We start from the raw sequence: 23,735 nt of genomic DNA, 5'->3' as shown, positions 1-23,735 counted from the left end.
CACTGGACCCCTAGTGCCCTAGTGCCACAAGTAAAATATTATTATTTTATGCATTTGAATAATTTTAACAGCATAAAAGTGATATATTACTTTAATATATGTATCAATTATTTATGTGAAACTGTGCTGGTACACCCTTTTGAAGTGGTTTGTCTGATTTCAGGCAGCTGCGACCTTCCATGATGCAGCATTTGCTGAGGAGACTAGTGTTTGATGTTCCTCTGTTAAATGAACATGCTAAGATGCCTCTCAAGGTAAAAGTAAATATTAGTATTCAGCAGCATTCTTTATAACAGAATGCAACAGAAAAGAGTTGCATGGAGAAGATTCTCTGTAATCTTTATGTTATTTCCACTCTGCAGTAACCTAAGACCATAGCTTTTAAGACAGATGGTTGCTTTGGGAGAAATTCAGTCTAATTTACATCCATTCATAGGCAGTTATGGAGTCTGGGTCTAATGTTTGCTTCTCCTTTAATTATTTCCTGTTTCAGCCCATGTGAAAACAGAATAGCAAAAACCTTGGGGGCAGGGTGCAGAATCCAATGCACAAAACATAACAATTTACAGGACACCTTTTCTGTTGTTGGTGCCTGGAAATCTGTTAAATAATAATGCTTAGTAGTAATGTTGCATTTTGTTTTCAGCTCCCAAAAGTTTAGCTGTATCTTTTTATTCTGGTTCCTAATGCATAAGAAAAATGAGGGCTTTTTTCTTTTGGAGCTGACACATTCCTTAAAGATTGCTATTATCAGTTTTAATAAACATTTGGTTCCACACCTTCCTTATTGTTTTTCAGCAGTTGTTTTTAATGCTTTCCCACCACAGATTTCAATTAGATAGTTAATATTTTCTTATTTAATATATTTTATGGTTTAAGAGCACATCAGCACATCTACAACTCTGATATAAGAAGAGGAGTTTAAATTTTTAACCTCAAAGCCAGGGCCTGCTGCTGAAGTCCTCCCAAGGACTTTTGGCTACTCAGGCTTTGTGAGAATACAGATGTGAAGAGAACCATGGTGTTAGCATGGGCAAAGGTTTTTTGACATAGAGAAGCTTATGAGGAAATTGAACTCTTTATCTGAAGATAGATCTATAACTTTTAAAAGGTTTCACTGACAGTAAACTGATTTCCAGTGATTTCACAAGGGACTCCTACCCATATCTGCTGTGTTTCTGATTGAAAGTATTGCATTGTAGTGTGCATTCCTTACAGACTTGTGCTGGCAAGCCAGTTATAGTAATGTAAAGAGGCAGCTGTGAGCTAATCAGGCATCTGAAAATGTAATTTTGAATGGGAAGAGAGGAGAAATTGATGAATCAGAATACAGTGCTATCTACTGTGAATACATTTGCTGCTTTCTACAGTTAAAAACTGCCTCAGGTTTTAAGCAGTATGCAAATCTGTGATGCTGCTCCTGTATTCCATATAGTTCAGACATTTTGGAATAAGACTATCTTATTTTTATTTCCTCTTAAATAATATTCAGTGCTTCATCAGGGATTTCTCTAAGAATAAACCTACCTTTACTCTATTGAATAGGTTCAAAAACATATTCATATATCTTGTTGTCCACATGTTGTCCAAAAGCAAACCTGTCGACCATTAAGTAATTGAATATAGTTTTAAAATATATTTTCAAATACATATTTGACTCTTAGAGCCCATATTTCTGAGACTCCTGTGGTTCTACAAAGGATAAAACTTCTGTCTTTTTACATCTTATATGCATCTAAGTTCTTCTCTGCATTTTTTCTTTAATCATCCAACAATTTAAATAATAAATATATATTAACAGATTATTTAAATATGAAAACATGAAAATATACCAGACATATTGTTTTGGGATTTTTTTCCTGATCTGTTGAAATTGTAAAAGAACAGTGCACTATCAAGATTATATTTTTGGCTATCAAAATCCTTGCTTCTACATATCAGATGTGGGGTTTTGTTTTGTTTTAATTCCTGTCTTTATTTATGCACATAAACACATTTATGTTATAAATGTCTGCATTTTTCCATCTTGATGTTTGTTCAGATTGGAAAAAAGGAAATTGTGTCAGCTCTCTACTGACTGTGACTTGCAATATTTTCCAAAAAGCTTTGCAAAATGCTGTTGAAACAAAGATGAAAAAACTGCTCATTCTTGGTGTATATGCACCAGTGATTTAAAAAACACATATACAACATGGTTTATTGATAAAAGTATAGAAATTTTTCTAGTAGCCTGTATGTAATGTTTGAGTGCCAGAATGCAAGAACCTCAGCAGTTATATTTCTGTTTGCTTTCAAAATATGTTCTGTTTCAGTTGCTGACAAATCATTATGAAAGATGCTGGAAGTATTATTGTTTGCCAAGTGGATGGGGTAACTTTGGTGCTGCCTCAGAAGAAGAACTTCATTTATCCAGAAAGTTGTTCTGGGGTATTTTTGATGCTTTATCTCAAAAGGTAAATACTTTTAGTATCCATCTATTACCGTAAATCCTTACTGTGTAATCCTTTTTCTTTAATCTCTTTAATTTCTTTAAATTTTTACTCATCTTATATCAACACTGTATCATCCACTTTGAAGGAAAAAAATACAGGCTTTGTTAAATATAAATCTTCCTCTTATAGCTTCTAATTTAATGTAGGTATAACATTGTATCTCCTAATTAAAAATTATAACACTAAAGCAGTAACCTTGAGGTGTATCTGTACAGATCTGTACACTTTTCTGTTTAGTAGTTGTACTTTCAGCACCCTTGAATCAATTATATGTTAAACAGAAATTTAATAATATGTCTTGGTATGTATTTGTTGTTCATAAATTCTTGTTTCACTCTTTTTAACAAACCTGCTTAAAATTTCATGAATTTAATTTCAGATTTAAGTGTTAAGGAATGCTTTGCATATTCCTCTGTTAGCATTGCTACCAGTGAAGTCAACACTTCTCCCATTTAGTTGAGCAAGATTAAGACTTGCATCTAACTTTCTGCTTTAGACAGTCAGTTTTCTGTACTTTCAGAACAAAAACTCAGTTTCACACTGAGTACACAAGCCATTCTCTGTCTGCTTGGTTTCATCAGTTTCTCTGGTGATGGAAGTTCCCATTCACGACTCACTTTCTGTCCCGTGTGCTCCACAGAAGTACGAACAAGAGCTGTTCAAACTGGCTTTGCCCTGCCTGAGCGCAGTTGCAGGGGCCTTACCTCCAGATTATATGGAAACAAATTATGTCAATATGATGGAAAAACAGTCTTCAATGGATTCAGATGGGAACTTTAATCCTCAACCTGTTGATACCTCAAAGTAAGGAATTACTTTGTTGCACCTGGGGGTTTTTGACCATGAATGTATAAAAGAGGGGTGGAGTCTGTTGTTTGGTGTGATGTGAACTTAAAGCTTCTCTTCTGAATACTTACTTTATGAAACTTAATATTTTTATTTATGTATTTATTTTAAACCAAGTAAAGCAATAACTAGCAAGTTACACCATTAATTTCTTGGTCAACTTAGAATATTTTTAACGCATTTTTATCCAGGAGATAGAACTATCCAATTGTCATTGCATGTCTTTGCAATGTGCTGTGAACAAAGCAGCATGCTCTAAGGAGCTGAAAAAGTAGACAAGTCTACATCATCTCTGTCATTATTAACATATGTCAAGACACTAATTCCATTTTGTGTGAAGTGTACCTACAGAAAATTGTTTGATGGCACCTTCATATAATCTTTCTTACTATGAATAATGGGAATTGGGCAGAATAATCTTCATTCTGTCTAGGCAGTCAGACTCTGGCCCTGCTTTTTAAAGTATATTAGCCAGACAAAGCACGTATCTGAATGGAAATTTTCTGCCCTGATTTTTGACTACAGCATGTGTGCCATTTCCCTTTGTATAGAATAATCTGATAGAAGAATGACTATGCACTGTATCTGTATTAATAGAGTTCCCCTAAAAATAAAGCAATGAAAACAACCTGCTGACAGTGCTGGATGAATGTTTTCTGACCTTTGTGCCTGTGAGGCTCTTGCAAACTGTTATTCTGACATAGTTTGGTTTTACATTTCTGCTTTTTGCACATTAAGACTGAAAATCCAGACTTGAATTTCACAGTAGATGGCACTCTAGCACTGAAATTCTTTATACTAGTAGGGAAGCTATTACTATTTCATGAGTGATCAAAAGTAGTTATTCCCTTTCATTTGTAGCAATGCTGATGAATTAAACAACTGGTATTTGAAACATTTTTTTAATATATGAAATAGATAATGTTTCAAAAAGGACTGTTAGCACACTTAGTTTATAATGGACTGTGCAATAAGTTACTACCATATTTCTGAAATTATAGGTTGTAGTTATGGCTTTAGTACTAACAAAATATGGGATAAAAAGCACTAGTGCTTGGTCTCATTGTTGATTTTTCCCTGCACACACATTTCAAAGAAGTTAAATTCCTACAACAGCTGTGGTAGTCATTCAGTGCCCATGAAATAATTCAAATATCTTCCTTTATTTAATTGGGCCTTGGAGCAAACTGTATGTGAGTAGAAGAGCATAAGAAAGGGTGTGTGCATTATTTGTTATTTCTTTTGAAGTTTTCTTTACAAAAAAACCATTTTTTTTTTAGCCTGTGTGATATAATGCTGATTTTCTTCTCACTTTCAGCATTACAATCCCTGAAAAGCTAGAATATTTCATTAACAAATATGCAGAACATGCTCATGACAAATGGTCAATGGAAAAGGTAAAATCTAAATCCCTCTTAAAGAAAAATATTATTTTTTTATTTTAATAATTTTTTTAATTTGAATCAATTTAATCTTTAAATTATTTTATTCTGAATGTTATTATTTTTCACAATTCTACAAATTGATATGTAGGTAAGATAGAGATATACTATTTTCTTGAAATATATTTGGGGGAAGTTATCTAATTGCATATTAGTATTTTTAAGTAGTGTTTATTATTTCGTAATTTTTAGTGCTGACTTTTGAGTCAATATACTTGCTAATTGTTTAACAGCTTTATGGACCTGAATTTTCTTTTTTTTTTTTTTTTTTACTCAAATAAGCGCTTTAGCCTTTTTATTTGCATTTGTGTATTTTGTTTGTCCAGTGTTCAAAGATAATTCATCAACTGTAGCACAGTATTCTGCTTTATAAAAATCTTTGAAAGGAAAAGTGTGTTGACAGGTTGCTTTGATAATTCTTACTTTGCAAAAAGTTGGCATGCTACATGATTCATATCCTAATCTGTAGATAATATAAATGTTGATTGAGAAAATGTTGAGAAAATTAAGAGAACTCTGCTGAAGCATTATTCAGTTAATTTCTAATAATAAAAGTGTTTTTTCATAATTTTTTGCACATCCCCATTTTATCCTTCTTATTGCTGTTTTCAGTTTGCAAATGGGTGGACCTATGGTGAAACATTTTCTGAATCAGCAAAGGTGCAACCATTAATGAAACAATATAAGTTACTGTCTGAAAAGGTAAGGATTTGTTCATGCTTGATCCAGGGTTGCTGAAATATCACTGAAAGTATTGCCTTGTCTTTTCATCATTTTAAGAAAAAAAAATTAACACTATGTCAACTAATGTGTGGTTGTTGCCTTCCTCAAAATCCTGAAAATATATAGAAGTGTTTTCTTGTATAATAAATGGTCCACTCCAACTTTTTCCCACATAGCTGAAACTACATGGCATAACTTATGGTGAAATCAAAGTGTGATGTTGCCTCTCTATTTTTGCAGGAAGGTCATACAGGAATGTCTTCTTGCTTAGTGAAGACTTAGGTTTAGGCTTTGGTCTAGAGCAGAAAACCACAAAGATGATTAGATATCTGGAGAACTTGATATAAATTAAGCAATTCTGAGGGAACTGGGTTTATTCAGAAGAGAAAGTTGCTGGAGATAGGGACTTGGTTCCTAAGCATTAGTACCAGAAGATGGATGTATTCTCTTCACAGGGGTTTACAGTGACAGGACAAGAAGCAATGGGTGTAAGCTTCTTCAGCAGAAATTCATTCCAAAAATCCTTCTTACCTTGACAGCAATGGAATAACGTGCCCAAAGAGGTGGTGGTGACCTGCATGACACAGCAAGACCTAGATAACCTAATCTTGATAGCCCAGTTAGGTACCTTATCTGACCTCAACAGAAGGTAGAGGCAGAAGATATCCAGAGTTCTCGTCCAACACAGACTTGTTTATGATTCTATGATTAAGTTTTTTTGGTTCATGTAGCAGATAAGACAGTGCATTACCCCTGATAATTTCTGCTCCAGCCTTGATTTCATATTTGAGAATGCTATTAACACAGGTATCCCTGAGATCATCAGCTTCCTGCAGGGCCAGAATTCTCTCTGCCTCTGAAATCATAAATAAAGATTTTAATATCCCTATGATTTATTTGCATCATTTCAATAACCCTGAGCCATAATGGTTGAATTCACCACATTTCTTTGCATCTCAGTATAACCAGGGAAAAAGTCCAATAGTTACTTTTTGCTCTGTACAGCTACATAATAAACAAGTTAATTATTACATGTCCATTCTTCTAGGAGAAAGAAATTTATCGATGGCCAATCAAAGAGTCACTAAAAACCATGCTGGCGTGGGGGTGGCGGATTGAGAGAACACGGGAAGGAGATTCCATGGCGCTGTACAATCGGACACGCCGCATATCTCAAACCAGCCAAGTGAGCCACTTTCCTAAAAACTGTGTGTTGTTCTCTTGTAATAATAACTGCCTTTAGAAAGGAAGCCTTTGAACTTTTATGGCTCTGTATTATCACACGCAGGGAGAAAGCCTGGACACTGTTGTTTTTAAAGCAAGAGGTGTCTATTGCTGTATAATCCATAGAGGAAAGGCTGTCAATGCTCCTTTCCTAGCCACACTTGTCATCCAGAGAACCTCTGTCACTTTTTATCTTCCTTTGACCATTTGTGTCAGTGTAATGAGCAAACCTCTGGCAAATGTAAACACTAAAAATGAAAAAATAAAAATGGTGATATTTTCTGAGAGGGGAGGAGGGGCAGAAAGGAAAAGATAACTATTTAAAAGTTCTAGTCTTAAGTGTAGAAATAGGGTTGAAAAACTAAATTAAAAGTTTGATTTTTGCCTGAATTCACCTTAAAGTAGATTGTGTGAGATTTTGCCTGCTGAGAAAAAAAGAATCTCTAATCTAATGGAGAGATTTAATAATAGCTTCATCATCATCCACAATAAGTTCAAACCCTAAATGAGTTCAAATGAAATTTGTATTAGAATGGAAGGGATTTATGTCTGATGGCCATCCATCTTTGGGTGCAAACTCTGTTGCCCTTTCCCTAATTTTCACTGAAGTTTACCACCCCTTGTATATTTTCATCTTGGCCACAAAAGATCCTTTTGCTCTCTTGAGATCTACAAGTGACTTTTTATTAAATTTCTTAATTACTTTCAGTATCTTGTTGACGTTAACGTTTTCATATTAAATGCTTGCATAACTCCACTGTTTTGCACATTTGTCAATCAGATCTCTGTAGATACAGCCCATGGTTACACTCCTCGAGCAATTGACATGAGCAATGTCACCCTCTCCAGAGACTTACATGTAAGTCGGAAACACCTAAAATGCTTATGGTTTGTTTTAAAACCTAATTTTTTTCTGTTTTGCTAGTTTATTTTAAACAATCTGGTACCAAATATTACCTGTTTTGATATGCTTTGGGCTTGGTGGGGGCTTTTTGGTCTTTTTCATTATTGCTCTCTGATCCTTTGATTCTTAAAATACATGTTGAAAACCTTCAAAATTTTCTTTAGTCCTGGATTGATTTTCCCAGTTCACTTTGTGAATATTTGTCATTTTGAAGAGAATCCTGTTTAGAAGAGCTAGCAGCATCAAATTTTTCTGTTTCCCCTTCATTTGTCCATCATCTTTCCAAAGCATTTTGTCAACGCTCTTTTTTTCTCTAAACCAAAGGTATAAGAATCAGAAGCCATTAAGTACTGTGAGAACACAGAATGAAGGAATTGGGGGTAGGATTTTGACAGATGTGTCAGTAGGTTGCTGTTATTTGGACCAGTATATTTTAGTTGATAATCTGTTCCTGTCATTAGATAGGATTTTTTTCATGGTGTTTGCTGGAGTATGGTGCTAGGTTTTACCACCTAACAATTTCCTGTGAGTATAATTGCAATGTAATGTAGGCATATACTAAATAGCTTTCAATTAGTTAGTGTGAGTGTTTTTACCAGTCTAGTGATGGCAACATGGTGTTCAAAGCTGATACAGCAGAGTCCTGAAACACAGGCTTAACTTTGCCCCATACTGAGCTTTGCCAGAATGCAAACAAGCAGTGGTAGTAAATTATTGACTAACTGTGCAGTATGTACTCTACTGTACCTCTAAACAAATTCTCACAATGGATTTCCACTCCTTGATTTCTGTCTTGCAGTTTCCAGTTTCATAGTTCTAGCAGTTTTAGATTGCTCACTAGCATTAAAAGAATTTTCTGCCAATTGAATGTCAGTAGAGCTGATCATTCCAAAAAGTTCAAAAAACTGATAACTGAATAACTGCCTCTACCACTATGTTCTTACTTTAAATTGATGACAAAGATTCCTTACAATTATGACACTGAATCTCTGTATAAACTCAGTATAGTTAAAAGACTTTGCAGACTTTGTTTAATTCTCATGAAACAACTCATGATGTGCACATCATCATAGTATTATGATGCAGTAAAGCAAGCCCAGATAAAAGTAACCATCCTGTCACAAGTCACATAGAAAGGGCATTGGAACTTCTATTAGTCCCTTGCTTATTTTTTTTATGCTGTACCCTCTAACTCTAGACATTACTTGTATTTCCTTGGTAGCCCTTAGCCATAAGTCAGATCTTGTTGGCTTTGTGATTCATTTGCCCTATGGAGAGAGGTCTTCTTTGAATCCTCCTTTACTTAAGGGCCAAACAAATTCAATTAAAATGCAATTTCAGCTATTATTTGTCCCGATACATGTATTGATGAAACATCTAAAAATGTTGGGTGTTAATGAGAGGTGAGTTTTAAAAATTAACTATGTGTAATTTTGAACATTTTAGAAAATGTTTACTATCTTTCAAATTGGAGTTCAGGGTTAGCTAGCAAGAATCATGACCATTTCTTAAACTGTAGGTCTGCAAAATAGACCTGACTTTGGTCTTAAGTCACCTGGTCACATCCTAGCTCCATGAGCAGCTAGGTCTTGCTCTAAAAACATCTTAATAGTGCTCTACTTTGCTAGGTGCTATGAAAACACAGACTACTGTGCATCCTTTTAAGGCCCTAATTAGGATTGTCAAAATACCAGGATCAGAGTGGGCATGACAGAAGGCATCTACCATACAGAACAGAAGTGTATCATAATTTATTCACTAGAAAAAAGTTCATGAAACAAATTGTCTTGTAGACAGATATGGCTGAAAGATTTCTGAATTCATGAGTATTCTTACGAATATGAAATTGATATTGAGAAATACTTGTTACTCAAAATCCTTACTGAATATGAGGAGCTTTCTGTAGGTTCATGAAAGAAATGTAAAGTGACATCTGCAGTAAATTCCACCACTCTGTACAGTTAGAGAGTACACAACCAAGAGGACAGTAGAAGTGGGTTTAAAAAGTTGTTTCATGTTGAAATACTTCCCATAAGTAGACACTGGAGAGCTTGACTGTTTTGCTTGGTTTGGGGTCTAGCTTTTAGTCCACCAGCCTGAAGGAGTTAGTTTGCTTTATAGGAAGGATATGTAGACTAATTTATTCTCTAAGGTGGTTGATGGTTTTAACAGTGTGGTCACACAAATGAGCACAGTATCCACAGAGAAGAAGCTGTATCCGTGGGTTCATAATTAGTTTGCCACAGCCAGCAGTAAAAATACTGATTCAGTCCTCTGGCTTGCTGTTCTCTTTCCCTTGAGAGTGCCTTCAGAGGGTTCTTTTTGGCCTTGTCTTGAGAATGAATTCCCATCTGACACCCCAGGACTATTTCCAGACTATTCTTGTTTGTGGTTCCTTGTTTTCTGTAATAAGCACCTGGTTCTCAGCACCAGGTTCCTCACTCGTACCCATGCTGATTCTACCCAAATTCTATATAATATTTTTTCAGTAAAAACTTGTTTCCAGTGAACCATTACAGTGGAATTGTATTAAATTTCCCTGAGAACAAAACTTATTATTTAATATCAAGCAGAAACTTGTCCTTCTTGAGAGTTATTCATTGCAACCCATATTACTAAGCTCTCCATTTTCCTAAGGCTATGGCTGAGATGATGGCTGAAAACTACCATAACATATGGGCAAAGAAAAAGAAACTGGAGCTTGAAGCAAAAGGTAATGTTAACTATAGGTATTTACAGCATTGTAAGTTTTCTGTGAGTACCTTAGATCAAACATTTCAGAAAACATTAAAAAGAAGAAAAAGGAACAGCAAATTTAAATTGACAAAGAAGAAACAGTGAAATATCTATTCTTAACTGTGATTTTTAGTGCCTGAACGTTGTTATTGTACCAAGTATAACTGTTCTTGTTTAAGTAGTTTACCAATACAGATATATCAAGGGAAGGAAACTCAAAGGCTGTAAATAAATTTAAGCCACATTAATCCATTTTCCATCTAGCATTAATCTTTCAGACTATTACCCAATGGACTATGATTTCATTTGTATTGCTTCTTTTATTGCAGGTAGATCTAAAGAGTGTTTACAAGTACTGCAAATATCGTGTGTTGAATTGACAAGTGCAAAAACCTAGAGCAGATACTTGATTCCATGTAAAAATGCTTACCTAAATGAAATTTTTTCCCATCTATTGTGTAATTTACTGTTTTTCATCTGTGTTAAAAGCATTTCTTTATTTGTGTTAAAGCTGGCTTTTTTTTATATAACACTATATTAGCACGTGGAGAAAACAAGTTCTCAGTTGCAAATGATTGAAGATGGTATTTTACCTTATCTGAAGGTGTCTAGGTGTCTATTTGTTCATTGTATGCACCAAAGTTGGTCTAAATTTGAAAAATTCCAGAAAAGATATCGCAGTTAAGGTTTTACAAAAAAGCAAAGTTATATCTAGAAGTGCATTTGATCAACACTTTAAATCCCCATGCCTTCAATTATATTTCCCTTTAATTTCTATATTATTCTTTTTCTGTAAAACCTTCCTCAGGATAAGTTGCCTCAGGATGGGCCAAGTTTGGGAAGTCATAGGCTACAGAAAGATGAGATATTTCAGTATTTCAAATGCATTTCACAGTTTTGAAAGCAGAACTTTACCTATGAGAAGCACTTCAATGAGTATACTGTATAGTATTTGTTGTGTTTTGCAGAATGGGAGGGCTGGAAGCAGCTGTAGTGATAGAAGAAAAGGCTTCTAATGGAGATTTGTCATTATAATATATGTTTTTAACAGTTAAGCATTTTTTTCTTCCTGAAGAGTATTTTGCAATAGGTTCAGTGTATTTTGCTGGTACTTATAGCAAATATGTTAGAATGATGTAGCCATATCTAAGGTTTCTGTATGAATATTTTCTAAGGTTTTTGTAAAGAAACATACAATTATATTGTTATTTCAGACTAGAATTTACTGTAATGTGCTGTGTATTATTGTGATAGTACGTTTACATACTGGGACTTACCATGTCAACAGATAACTCTTTAATTTTTAATTCTCTTGATGCTCTGTAGTAGGAGGAGGCAACCATCCCCTTCTTGTTCCTTATGATACACTCACAGCCAAAGAAAAAGCCAAGGACAGAGAAAAAGCACAAGATATTCTGAAATTTCTGCAGATTAATGGATATGTTGTCTCCAGGTAATTCTCAGTTCAGTATTAATGTCACAGAAGGTGTCTAATAGTCCTCAGTGATCTTTTTTGTTTTGTTCTGTGATTTGGTTGGTTGTGGTGGAGTTTTTTGGTTTCTGTTGTTGCTCATTTTTTGGGGTTTCTTCTAGCAAACCAGAACTCTATATGAAATATTTTTTAATATTTCAGTATCTGGGATTCAGGATGAGCTCCTTCATATAAAACATTGTAAGGAAGAAATGGATTACAAGAGTTAGCAGCAGGGTTTTTGGAAGGCAGAGTTCTCCAGAATCTCTGTATGTCTTCTACCTTCCCTTTCAATATTGCAGCTTTTTCCTTCTAGCAGGTGTTTGTGCATCCAGCTGTTAGTAAACTTATTAGTTTTCTATGAGTGATGGAATTATTAAGTCTTAGTTACAGGTTCATGAACATCTTCAAGCACATGTCCCTCTCTAAACGAATTTCTAGACAATTGGTTGGATAAGGCAGTTTTATTTCTAAAACATATGACTCATTTATTTCAATTGAGTTCATTTACAGTATTATTAAAATATTTTAAAAGTGAAAAGTGATGTTTTAAAACAATTTTTAAGCAATCCACAGTGTAAATGTAGTAATAGTGAATAGTCTGCAGAATAACATGCATAATTCATTTTAATATGGTGTATTTACCTCCTAAATGTAGCATGAATAAAATTTTAATTGATTTGGATTTTTTTTTCTGCCTCATCAGTATGACTTAGGAAATCAGAATCACTAGAAAAGGCTGAAAGCACATCTGAGCTGTGCATAACTTGAACATTAGTAAGTGAATGAAACAATCACTGAGATCAATTTAAGTAATCGTGAATTAATTAGCCCTGCACATCTACCTAAAATATGCCTGTTTCAAGTCTTTTCTATCACATAATTCCAGCCTGTTTCTAGAGTCCCCCAGGTAATCTAGTAATTTTGGTAAAATCTTTTATGTTAGCTGAAGTAATTGAGCTTAATTCCTGTCAGTGCAGTAGGATGAACAAAGAAGGATGTCAGACAGCAAAGGTTTCTTTCCTTATTCCCTTAAGGAGTACTAAACTTTTTTGTTCCTGTTAAACACAAGGGAAAAGTGGCTTTTGGGGTTTTTTTGGGAGTGGAAGGCTGAGGGATGGTAAATAACCATTAACTTGGACACATCCATTGTCCAGTAATAGCTCTTGCTACATCTGCTCCCTCCCGTGCTGGTTAAATGGAGTCTTTTCCATGATGTTAAACTCGACGTACTTGCTGCACCTTTGACAACTGCCTTGTCTGAACAAACAAGGGCTCAATTCATGTTTTAATTTGGTCTGCTCACCACTGTATTTTCTGCCATATATGCCTTGCTCAAATAATCCTAATTCTCATATTCCTTCCTCTTAGGAGTTCCAAAGTTCAGGTGGCCTTCTCTGAAGTTGTGTCTGAAGTTTCTTAATGGTCCCTTAGTAAACTTGAGACTTTTGCTCTCCAGCGTTGTCTCCTTTTTATTTTATATACCAGATTTGTGTCTCTAGGTGTATGCTTTAATTTAAAGCACAGATGTGCAAAACACAGGCAATTCTATTCCATGTATAAGCAGTAGGTATACTTTTAAACTTGCAACCTAGCTGAGTACCAATATAATTGATGCATGAGTCAGGGGGAGATGAGGTGTGACCTATTCCCTTGCTGTTTGAGAATGGCTTTTTCATGTGCCATCAGTTAAATCCTGATCCTGCATAAACAAGGCTTATGCCAATGCCACCTTGTCACTAGGGACATCATCCCATGACATGGATTCATTCTTGTGGAAAGAAAATGTGTTTTTTATATCAGACTAGGTACTAAGATGGATGGAACATGCTGTAAAAGCAGTTCCATCAGTTTATTTTGGTTTTCCTCTGAATTTTCACAAATGCTACTTAGCTATTCAAAACTTATCCAATGCAAGCAGATTTTTCAGGAAAAGTTAGAGTCATGGATAGTAGGTTTACTTCTAGTTTGATTGTTTAAATCTCAGTATTTTTTCAACTTCCAAACTTCCTCATCCAAGAATCAGTCCGTGTAGAGAAATGTAAGATAGTAACGCCTTACAAGTAATGGAAAGAAATTATAATTACAGTGGATTATTTTGATTGACAAGTGTAATTTTTTTGGGTTGGGAAATCTAGTTGTGTCTTAACAAATTGCTCAAAACCTAAGTAAGTGTGAGAGCGTTGTTTGCATCAAACACAAGTTAGTCTTATATTAATAAGCACATGAACATTACCAGAGGAAATGATGTCGGACTACACGGAGAGGTAAGATGGCTTTGAGTCCTTCTGCATGTGTAAAAATTTACTCACTTCTGTTTTACAGAGGACTCAAGGACCTGGAGTTAGACACGCCTTCCATTGAGAAACGCTTTGCCTACAGTTTCCTTCAGCAGCTTATAAGATACGTGGATGAAGCCCATCAGTACATTTTGGAGTTTGGTATAGTACCCCTTGCACATTTTTAAAATAATTATTAGCCAAGATGTCTGATGTTATAAAAATCAACCAGAAAAATTTTTTAAATATTAGTACATTTCTGGACTAACTTTCCCTTTCATTTCCTGTAGTTAATGAAGATCATGAATTTTGGAGTTACAAAACTGCCATTCATTCCAATTTCCCATATTCGTTCATCAGATTAAAAATTTTCAGCTACAATTTATGACTTTCATTCTTTAAAAAAAAAGCTAGCTGCCCCCTTACATTTATGCACAAAATTATAATCTCTCACATGTGCACGTGTTGTTATTCACATATAATCCCCTTTTCAGAGAGCAAATGAAACCAGTCATTTGTACCATTCTGAAATTTTCTCTCAAAAAGGGAGTAGAGAAACCTCTTAACAAACTCCCACAGTGGGAATGTGCTTTCACAAATAACCAGCACATATTTTGTCAACAGCGCTATGAAGGATTTAACATTCTCTGCTTTTGGTGAAGATAAAAAAAATGCAAAAGTTTGGTGACCTAAGCCAGCTTCTTACATGAGAAGTAAAATCCAAAAAAACTGGCCAGATGGTGCTTCTGTTGTGACCATGGGAGTTGCAATGACACATAACATATACTATGCCTCATAGTCATATATGCTGTAAATGACAGTAACAGGAGCATCAGGGAGATTGAATAAATCAGTGCTCATCTGAAAACAATGTGGAGATTTGTCAAATTTATAAGTTATTATTATCTGCCATGGTTACTTAAAATAGCAAAAGTCTGATCTTGATAATTCACTGCTTGATTCTGCTGTTAATGTTTGATTATCATGGCTTCATCATTCTTAATTACATAAATTTCGAATTACTGCAAGAATGATAATGATTAAATACTGAAACACTAGAAGCATTGGTGGAACAAATACCATTTGAGACCCTCAATAGATTAATGGAAAGAAGACATGAAATAAATGATAATAGTTTGGGAGCTGTAAGAGATGTTATTGTGAAAGAGATTTTGGTTTTTATAGTAAGGGAAGAGTGAAGAAATTTAAATTTTAGTTGGGTAGATCCGACCATTAATTTTGTTCTTTAGTTCCAAGTTCACAAATGAGGAATGAAAATTCATTCATTCTGTTTTTCCTGGGAAGAAATGGAGAAAGGTGTTTTATTATAATCTGAGTTCAGGTTTCCAAATTGTGACCTGTAACAGGAAAAGATAAACATAGCACCAGATTTTTATCTCACAAAAACATCCATATCTCTTTGGACTATAAGATGCCTACACTTTTATGAAGATTGACAATTATTTATACATTTTATTTGCTGTTATTTTTCCTCCAACAAGGTAGTCATAAAATGCCATTTTAATTAGTGCCTGTAGCATTTGAGGTACCTTAAATCTACATATAAAGATGACCAGTATTATTTGTTTGTACTGTACACTTCCTAAAAAAAATGTAGAATAGACTGTAATTAGGATATATGACAGGGAACTTACTTTTCTTCTCTCTGCAGATGGTGGCAGCAGAGGCAAAGGAGAGCAATTCCCATATGAACAAGAAATCAAGTTTTTTGCCAAAGTACAGTATATTTTTACTTTTTCTTTGTCAACATAGTGATTAACAGAAGTGAGAACATATTTTTTAGTGACTGTCATTGTTATAGTCGTGTTTTTCTGTGTTAAATTCATTCTTTGATTAATTAAAACCAGCAGGAATAAAAATAGCTTGAAAACAATGTGGGATGAAGTGTAGATGTGGGAAGATTACAGGACTATATTTTTTTACTCTCATTATTTCCTGCTCCATGATGCACAGATGCTCATATGGTGTTATTCAAAAGCTCCCTACATTTTCTCTTTCCCGGCTTTGTCTGATTTTGAAGATTTTTCTCTTTTAAAGTCTTCAGGCAGGTTAGTATGAGCAATAGTAACTGGAATTAACATGGCTGTGTGTCTGTCAGAGTCATGGTAGTTATTTCTCTTGTTTTCAGTCAATGCTGGTGTCTCCATCACCATGGCTGAGGTTGGAAGTGCCCTTTGCTTAGCAGTGTTGGAGACCCATGTTCAGACATCTTTTGAGTATCTCCACGGGCAGAGACCTCACAATCTCTGTGGGCAACCTGTGCCAGTGCTCAGTCACTCTGACAGTAAAAACGTGTTTCCTGATGGCCTGAGAGAGCCTACCAGGTTTCAGTTTGTGCCCATTGACTGTGGTCCTGTTGCAGTTGAAAAGAGCTTGGGGTCTGTCTCCTTTACCCACTCCCTTCAGATATTGACACACATTGATGAGATCCTCCCTGAGCCTTCTCTTCCTTGGGTTTGGGTCCCAGCTTCCTCAATCTTCTGTAATTTGAAAGATCCTCTAGCTCCTTAATCATCTTTGTGACCCTTCACTGGACTCTCTCCAGCATGTCAATGTTTCTCTTGTACTGAGGAGCCCAGAACCAGACACAGCACTTCAGATGTGGTCTCACCAGAGCTGAGCAGAGGAAGAATCCCCTCCCTGGACCTGCTGACAAGCACTCTGTCTAGTTCAGGATGCTGTTGGCTGCCTTTGCAATAAGATTACATTTTTGGCTCATGGTCTCTTTGCTGTCCACTGAGGATCCCCTGGCCCTACTTTGAAAAACTGCTGATTAGCCCTCAGTGTGTGCTGGTAACTGGAATTATCCCTCCCCAAGAGCAGGACTTTGCACTTCCCCTTCCTCCTGACAGTTATGAAATTCTCCCAGCACAATTGTCCTTTTTCTGTCATGGTTTTACACATTGTAAACCAAGAAAATCTGCTGATGCCTTTCACACATAAAGGCTTGTATGATATTTGCGTATTCAAGATGCCTTTTCAATTCATTAGTCAATAAGAAAAGACAACTCTTTGCAGCATTTTCTGACTCTGGTATCCTTTGCAGTAGGTTGTTATTTCAGTTCCTTAGATTACTTCCATTTATCAGGCTGATAGACTCAGAAGCTAGCATTCCACTCTCTTATGGACCATGCTCCAAAAAGGAACCAATTTCATATTTTCTTTTTGGCCATTTGTTTTTTATCTCCCCCTGGCTGACATCTGTAGTGGGCACAGAGAAATAACCACTACAGGAAGCAAACAGGAAAAGTTCTGTGGCACAAGCCCTTAGTAAGTGCAGTTGTTTTGGGAGTTTTATTTGAAAAATCTGGAACTAAGTGTTGTTAGCGTGCTGAAAGTTGTAGGTGAATTTTTTTAAATTTGCATTCAAATGAAGAGTAATGGTTGTATTTGGCTATATGGTATAGGAAAAATCTTAAATTATGAGATAAAATTAAATTATACTTTCTGCCTTTTACTCCTTCAAAAAAGACCACTGGTAAGTCCCAGTGCTAATGTTAACTTTTTTCTGTGGCTTTCTTGATGACATATTAAATGCTGTGAATATTCAATAAATTCAGAGAAATAGCTATTGAAGAAAAAATCCAAACTGAGAGAAGTTTTAAGACCAAAAACCTGTTTGAAATGTCCTGTCTTTAGTTGTGACTTACCAAGTATAATACAAAACACAGTAAAAAGGTTCTGAGATAACAAATCTTTCTGGTATAATTTCAGGTTGTGCTCCCTTTGATTGATCAGTATTTTAAAAATCATCGCCTGTATTTCTTATCTTCAGCAAGTAGGCCTCTCAGCAGTGGAGGCCATGCCTCTAATAAAGAGAAAGAAATGGTGACAAGGTAAAGCTTAAATTAATATTAATGTCTATGCATATGTGAGTTGGTCTTTAAAGAGCAGCAGTTGATTGTGGGAGGCGCAGAGATATTTTTATGTACAAACAAATTAAACATTTTCCACTTTCTTTTCCTGTTAGGAAAATTCATTGTTTAAAACAGAGAGGAGTACAGAGTTATTATTATATGCTGTTTAAAAGGTGATGATTTTAGCATGCCGAGAACTTCAATTTACCCTTATATCAACTGTGAAACACTTGCACAGTCTGTGGCACAGGCTATACAATTATGTATCAGTTTTCACTGTTAGAAATTGGTATATACTGAAATCATTATTCCTGCAAAATTTTATGTTAGATTTATAAGCCAAACTTATTTGTAGCCAAGTTTCAAGAAATGTAATTGTTAATGTCCCTCATAACAATTAAAAATAAGGGAATTGCATTCTTTCTGCTCTTTAATAAATAGTAATGAGTAGTACTATCACAGAAATACTTGATTCTTTCCCAGAAGTTACTCTTTTTTAAGACCATCTCTCTAAGATGTTTTCATTTCAGTTCTGATTGAATTGAAACCCACATTTCCCATTTAGTAAGGTGGATTACAAGCTTCACACAGGACCTCTTGAGTACCTGTAATGTGAGCAGTGTGATGATTGCCTTCTTGGCTGTTCTTGGGCATGAACCATACAATATTGTATTGCTGTAGTTTGAGGCTGACAGCCAGTTGGTGGTCATACAGACATGCAGGGCTTGCAAGACTGTGTAAATACTGAGTGAAGTTCCTAGCAGAATACTAAGCTCAAGTAAGCAATGGCTGTCTTGACTTTGCATCATTTTATGGACTAATCTGATCTGGCAGCTTATCTGAATGCTGTTCTTCAAGGGAATTAAAAACTGTATCAAAATGTATGCATGTAAATAATTTTCCAGTCTTATGATCTGCTCATTTTCTGTAATGTCCTGGATAACAGTATTTTTACAGTTAAGTCATGCCAATAAACTCTCTACTTCTGGAATATATCAGATATATCAGCATACCTGCTGCATAGAGATTCAGGATTTATGCACATATGCTATATAGCTGTATGAGATTACTGAACATATAGTCCTGAAGAAGATCAGAGCTGCTGCTGTATTTGATTGGGTTAGGTGCTGTCCAGATGTGCCAGCCAAGGAGAAGAAAATAAGATACTGAGAAATCTTGGATGAATAATTGCTAATCCTATTGAGTACACCTCCCACACAGAATTTGTTTCAATCTAAGTCAGTTCCTGGCTGCTTTCTTTCTCCAGTGAAGATGAACTTGCATTCATTAAGCTATGGAGAAGTATAATTTTTGGATATTGATAATGCAATGAATGTCTTAGCAAATGCAACAGCCATTTGATATTCAGAAAGTACAGTAAATCCAGATCAGTTTTACTGACAAATATGGGTCAGACTTCTTCCTGAAATGTGGTGGTATTATGTTCTGTTGTATTTATAACCAACCTCTTCATGATTGGGTTTTTCAAATTTCTCATTCAGTTACAAGTTTTTGAACTACATAGTTGCATGAAATTGGTTCTGAACATCAATCTAGGAATTGGAAATTTGGAGTTACTTATTTGTTTGTTTATTTGACCTCAACTAAACACACTGTAGGTAATACCTTCAGTCTCACTTTGTGAAAGCGTGGCATCTACTGAATGGTACAGTCAGTTGAGTAACATTTGTATGTCAGAACATAGGATAGAGTAGTGAACTATTTATGTCTTTTCCAGAATGGACACATAATCTATAAGATGCTAAAATGCTTCTCTACAGCTTTTTCTCTTGGACTTGGTGATCCAAGATCCTCATAAAAGAATATATAGTATATGTCTGCATCATGGAATAAAAAGTGAACAGAGATCCTCAAACACACACCAAGCAGACTCATTTCTAAAACAGAGCAGTTGCTGTTGCTAGAGTGGATCACTGTGCATTGGCTAATTAGCTGGATTCAATACCACATTAACCTGGCTGTTGTGATTCTGGACATAAATGTTTCCATTTGACACCGTGCTCTCGTCTGTCAATGGAACAACATGTTCAGATCTCATTCATAGGCTGTGCAGACGTGCTTATTGTATGTTTTGCTTTTAAATCAGAGGCTAATAAATAGACAGTGTGCCTATTAATTAAGTAGCTTAATGAAATGACATGATACTGTTCATGTCATTTATAGCAGATGAAGGGGTTTGCAGCATAAAATAATAACACCAAAATGGATGTTCATGGTGAAAATTCTCGCACCAAACCAGACCATGAAGATTGATTAAATTCCTTCTTAATCTGGAGCCCATGTCAATTTGGGTAGGGCAGTTTGCTCCTGCTTCTCTGAATCAACACAAAATTTCACTCTTCTCTTTTCTCAATGGAGTGCTGTTCATCAGCACAGGAAATAGTTGAAACATGTGAAACAAAATCATTGATCATATTGTTTTAAACCATGGAAGAGGTGATATTAAAAAAAAAAAAACTTATTTGAAAAGAAATTCCTCCTATATTCAAGTTTATAAGATCATAAATGAACTAGTTAAGCATTTGCCGTCACACTCCTCAGTTTATCTGATTCCCTTACCTTATGTTTTTAAATTGTTAGTGGTATCCTGTGTAGCACAATGACCACATTTTACTTTTTAAAGCTTTGATGGTTATTTCCTTGTGGGTTATTGTATAGAACGCTTTTATATTAATTAGCTTTGCTTTTAATTTTTTGTTTGTTTTTTTGATTATAATATGTGCTTATTTAACCATGTTCGTTAAGGATATGCACTTGAAAATTCTTTCTTTAGTATTCTGTCCTACATTCTGCTCAGACAATTGATTCTTTCTGCGTGACATCATGTTGCTTTTCCTGCTCATATATCAGCTGTTATTTTTTCTTTCTTTTCCCCCCTTCCCTCCCTTATTTTTTTCCTTTTCCCTTCTCTTCTCTTTTATTTTTCTTTTGTCTTCAGCCTGTTCTGCAAACTTGGAGTTCTTGTCAGGCATAGGATTTCACTGTTTGGTAAGGAGACCCTTGACAAATACTAGCATGGCCATCACTTGGTTTCTTTGCCATTTTTGCATTGTGTTGAGTGCTGCTTTGTTGCATGCTGCATGGCTGAAATGCATGGTCTACACAGACCACCAATTGTTTAGACTGATATATCAAAGACTTTTTTAGGTGGAATAAAAAGCTCTTGTAGTTTTCAGTTTGGGGAGGGTTGGGGGTTGTTTAGTTTTCTGAGTCTTAACTAATATTTGGGTTTCATTATCATATCAAAGAATTTTGATGAGTAAAAAAAAATTACTGATCTTTAATATTATTCTAAATAATTTGGGAAAAACATTTGACAATCAGAACTGCGCACTTGTATTGGAAAGTCATTAGGGAAAATTGGAAGTGGGCTGAAATGCTTAGTTATGTTCTGTGGAATTTTTGGAAATTCCCAGATGTGCTTGACTCCACATACGCATGTGTACTCTCTTTCTGGTACTATGTGACCTTGGCAGGAGCTCGCTGTTTGTCTTATGCCATGTGCAAGTCACTGAATTGAAGTCAATTTGAAGTCCATATCAAGTGTGTACATTATATGCAATGTGTGGCACAGTCATTTTCCTTGCAATTTTTTCTTATGCCATGGTGCTAGGACAGTTGGAATAGTACATCCTAGGCACACACGGCTTCTATGATGGATGCAGTGCAAACTGCAGTATCCATGAACATACCTAACTGGGTAATTACCTAGTGAATTAGAATTTGATTATTATAGCATGCATCTAACTCAATTCCTGCATATTTCATTCAATTTGAAGGGAAGGAGCTCACTTGCTGCAGCAGTGTGGTGTTTAAAAATTTTACAGACCGTTATGAAAGACATTAAACTAAGAAGAAAGATCGGAAGGTTTTGTGGCATAATCACTTTTAAATGTTTTGGGAGGAGCTGAGTGGATTTGCCTATAGAGCCAAAAGATCATAGGAGGAATGGAGTTATTTCTGCAGCTGTGTGGCATTGTTGCAGCTTCTCCTGAAGGGTGGAATATGCCACAAACCTACGTATAAGCTCTGATTTATACCCTAGGTTGTTTCTTCAAAGAATGAGCTAGCTCAGGTATACTATTAAAATTTTGGAAATCTTTTTTTTTTTTTCTTAATTGGTTTTCAGAATGTTTTTTTTCTAAAATGAGTCATGGTTGAAATTAAACATTCAAGTCAACATAACTTTCTTCAGTACTAAAGAAAAGTTCTTTTCTATTCCACATCTCAACTTGCTTATTTCCTGTTGTTTGGCTGGGTTCAAGTTCTAGGAGATGAGTCAGATAAGATCAGCCGATTGTTAGTGATGGCTACAGTTTGTTTTTTAACTCTTTTCATAGACTGCAGTAACAAACAGAGTACAAAACCTTTATTCCAACACAGTAGTTTTGGCATGAATTGTGACAAGGTCATTGTGAGACTATGTTGCATGATTGGGTTGTTTACTGTGGTCTTAATAACTGAAGTCAAAGTCACCTTATAGTTTGCCTTCCCTTGGAAGTGAATTGCATGATGTGAGAAAATCTGATTAAGAGAGTTGCACTTCTTCCAGCAAAGACAAAAAGCTGTGTAGAAGAGGAGAAAATGCTCATAACTGAGCACAGCTGGGGCCTAGAAAGTTATTTGTGCATTTTGAAGCCATCTTGTGTGAGCAAGCATTGCTCAATAATAACTTTTATGGGTAGTGTGCAGTTTGCTATAAAAAATATCAGAATTCTGTATTTTTGCTGTATAGGTATTTTATATTACTGTGAATTTAAATGGTACTTCTGGATATACAGCTGCATTTATGAAAATCATTAGTGAAAGTCATGTAGCTTAAGATGTATATAGGAGTTAGTTAAAATGGGGAATTAAGCATGCATGTCTTACAGAGTGAATTTAAGTAGTCATATTTGATATCTGAGGCTGTCATTGAGATTATGGAAATATCATTTAGCATGGAATCATTATTTCTTTATAGTGTGAAAGTAGATTTTGACTACACAAATTTACTGTTTGAGAGCTGTGGCTGTACATCAGGAAGACTATTGATTTATTAGTATTATTGGGCAGAAATGGAAAGATTTCAGTGAATAATTTTGGTGAATCGAACATATTAATTTATATTTTCTCAAATTTAAAAACCAAATTTGTGTAAGTAGCTTGATTCAGTTCTTAAACTGTTTAAATTTCTAGAAACTCTGAATTCTCATTATATTCTGAAGTAGGTTGCTGAGAATTTGTGGCTGCCCCATCCCTGGAAGTGTTGAGGCTGGGTTGGATGGGGCTTTGAGCAAGCCTTGTCTAGTGGAAGGTGTCCCTGCCCACAGCAGGAGTTTGGACCTATATGGTCTTTAAGTCCCTTCCAACCCAAGCCATTCCATGATTCTGTGATGGTCTAATCCACATTCTGGTGTACTTGGAGTACTTCCCTCCATGCCTGCTGTCATTAGCACAGTCCTGCCCTCTTCTCATCAGCACAGGCATTCCTACCACCAGGAATAGGTGATAACAATAATAATGAGGAAGTTTGATCCGACAAAAAACCTTGATCTTTTGGGGTGGTGATGTTTGTAGGATGTTTTTAGGTCGCCTCAGCTTTCTTATCTGCTTGCTGTACCATTGCATGATCACACATGCCAGTGAAAAAAAGGTGAGGCTGCCTGGCTGAGGCAGCCATGGAAGTTGTGGTTCAGGTTTGTTTAATGTGCTGTGGATGAACACTGAAAGAGTATTC

The 23,735-nt window shown here is 35.4% G+C and overlaps 1 protein-coding gene across 1 annotated transcript in view; it reads left to right on the top strand.

Moving 5' to 3' along the window:
- Window positions 1-23,735, top strand: part of RYR2 (ryanodine receptor 2) — a 416,925-nt gene that overhangs the window by 266,555 nt on the left and 126,635 nt on the right. The window contains 13 exon segments of the mRNA XM_056487752.1: window positions 164-254; window positions 2,313-2,453; window positions 3,133-3,296; window positions 4,657-4,735; window positions 5,393-5,482; window positions 6,552-6,689; window positions 7,509-7,586; window positions 10,269-10,344; window positions 11,694-11,820; window positions 14,164-14,279; window positions 15,790-15,854; window positions 17,853-17,974; window positions 20,955-21,004. Of these exon segments, the coding sequence (XP_056343727.1) occupies window positions 164-254; window positions 2,313-2,453; window positions 3,133-3,296; window positions 4,657-4,735; window positions 5,393-5,482; window positions 6,552-6,689; window positions 7,509-7,586; window positions 10,269-10,344; window positions 11,694-11,820; window positions 14,164-14,279; window positions 15,790-15,854; window positions 17,853-17,974; window positions 20,955-21,004 (1,337 nt within the window).

The sequence above is a fragment of the Oenanthe melanoleuca genome, chromosome 3 (genome assembly GCF_029582105.1).
Source record: "Oenanthe melanoleuca isolate GR-GAL-2019-014 chromosome 3, OMel1.0, whole genome shotgun sequence".
Classification (NCBI taxonomy): Eukaryota; Metazoa; Chordata; class Aves; order Passeriformes; family Muscicapidae; genus Oenanthe; species Oenanthe melanoleuca.
This window is presented reverse-complemented; position numbering and strand designations above follow the sequence as displayed.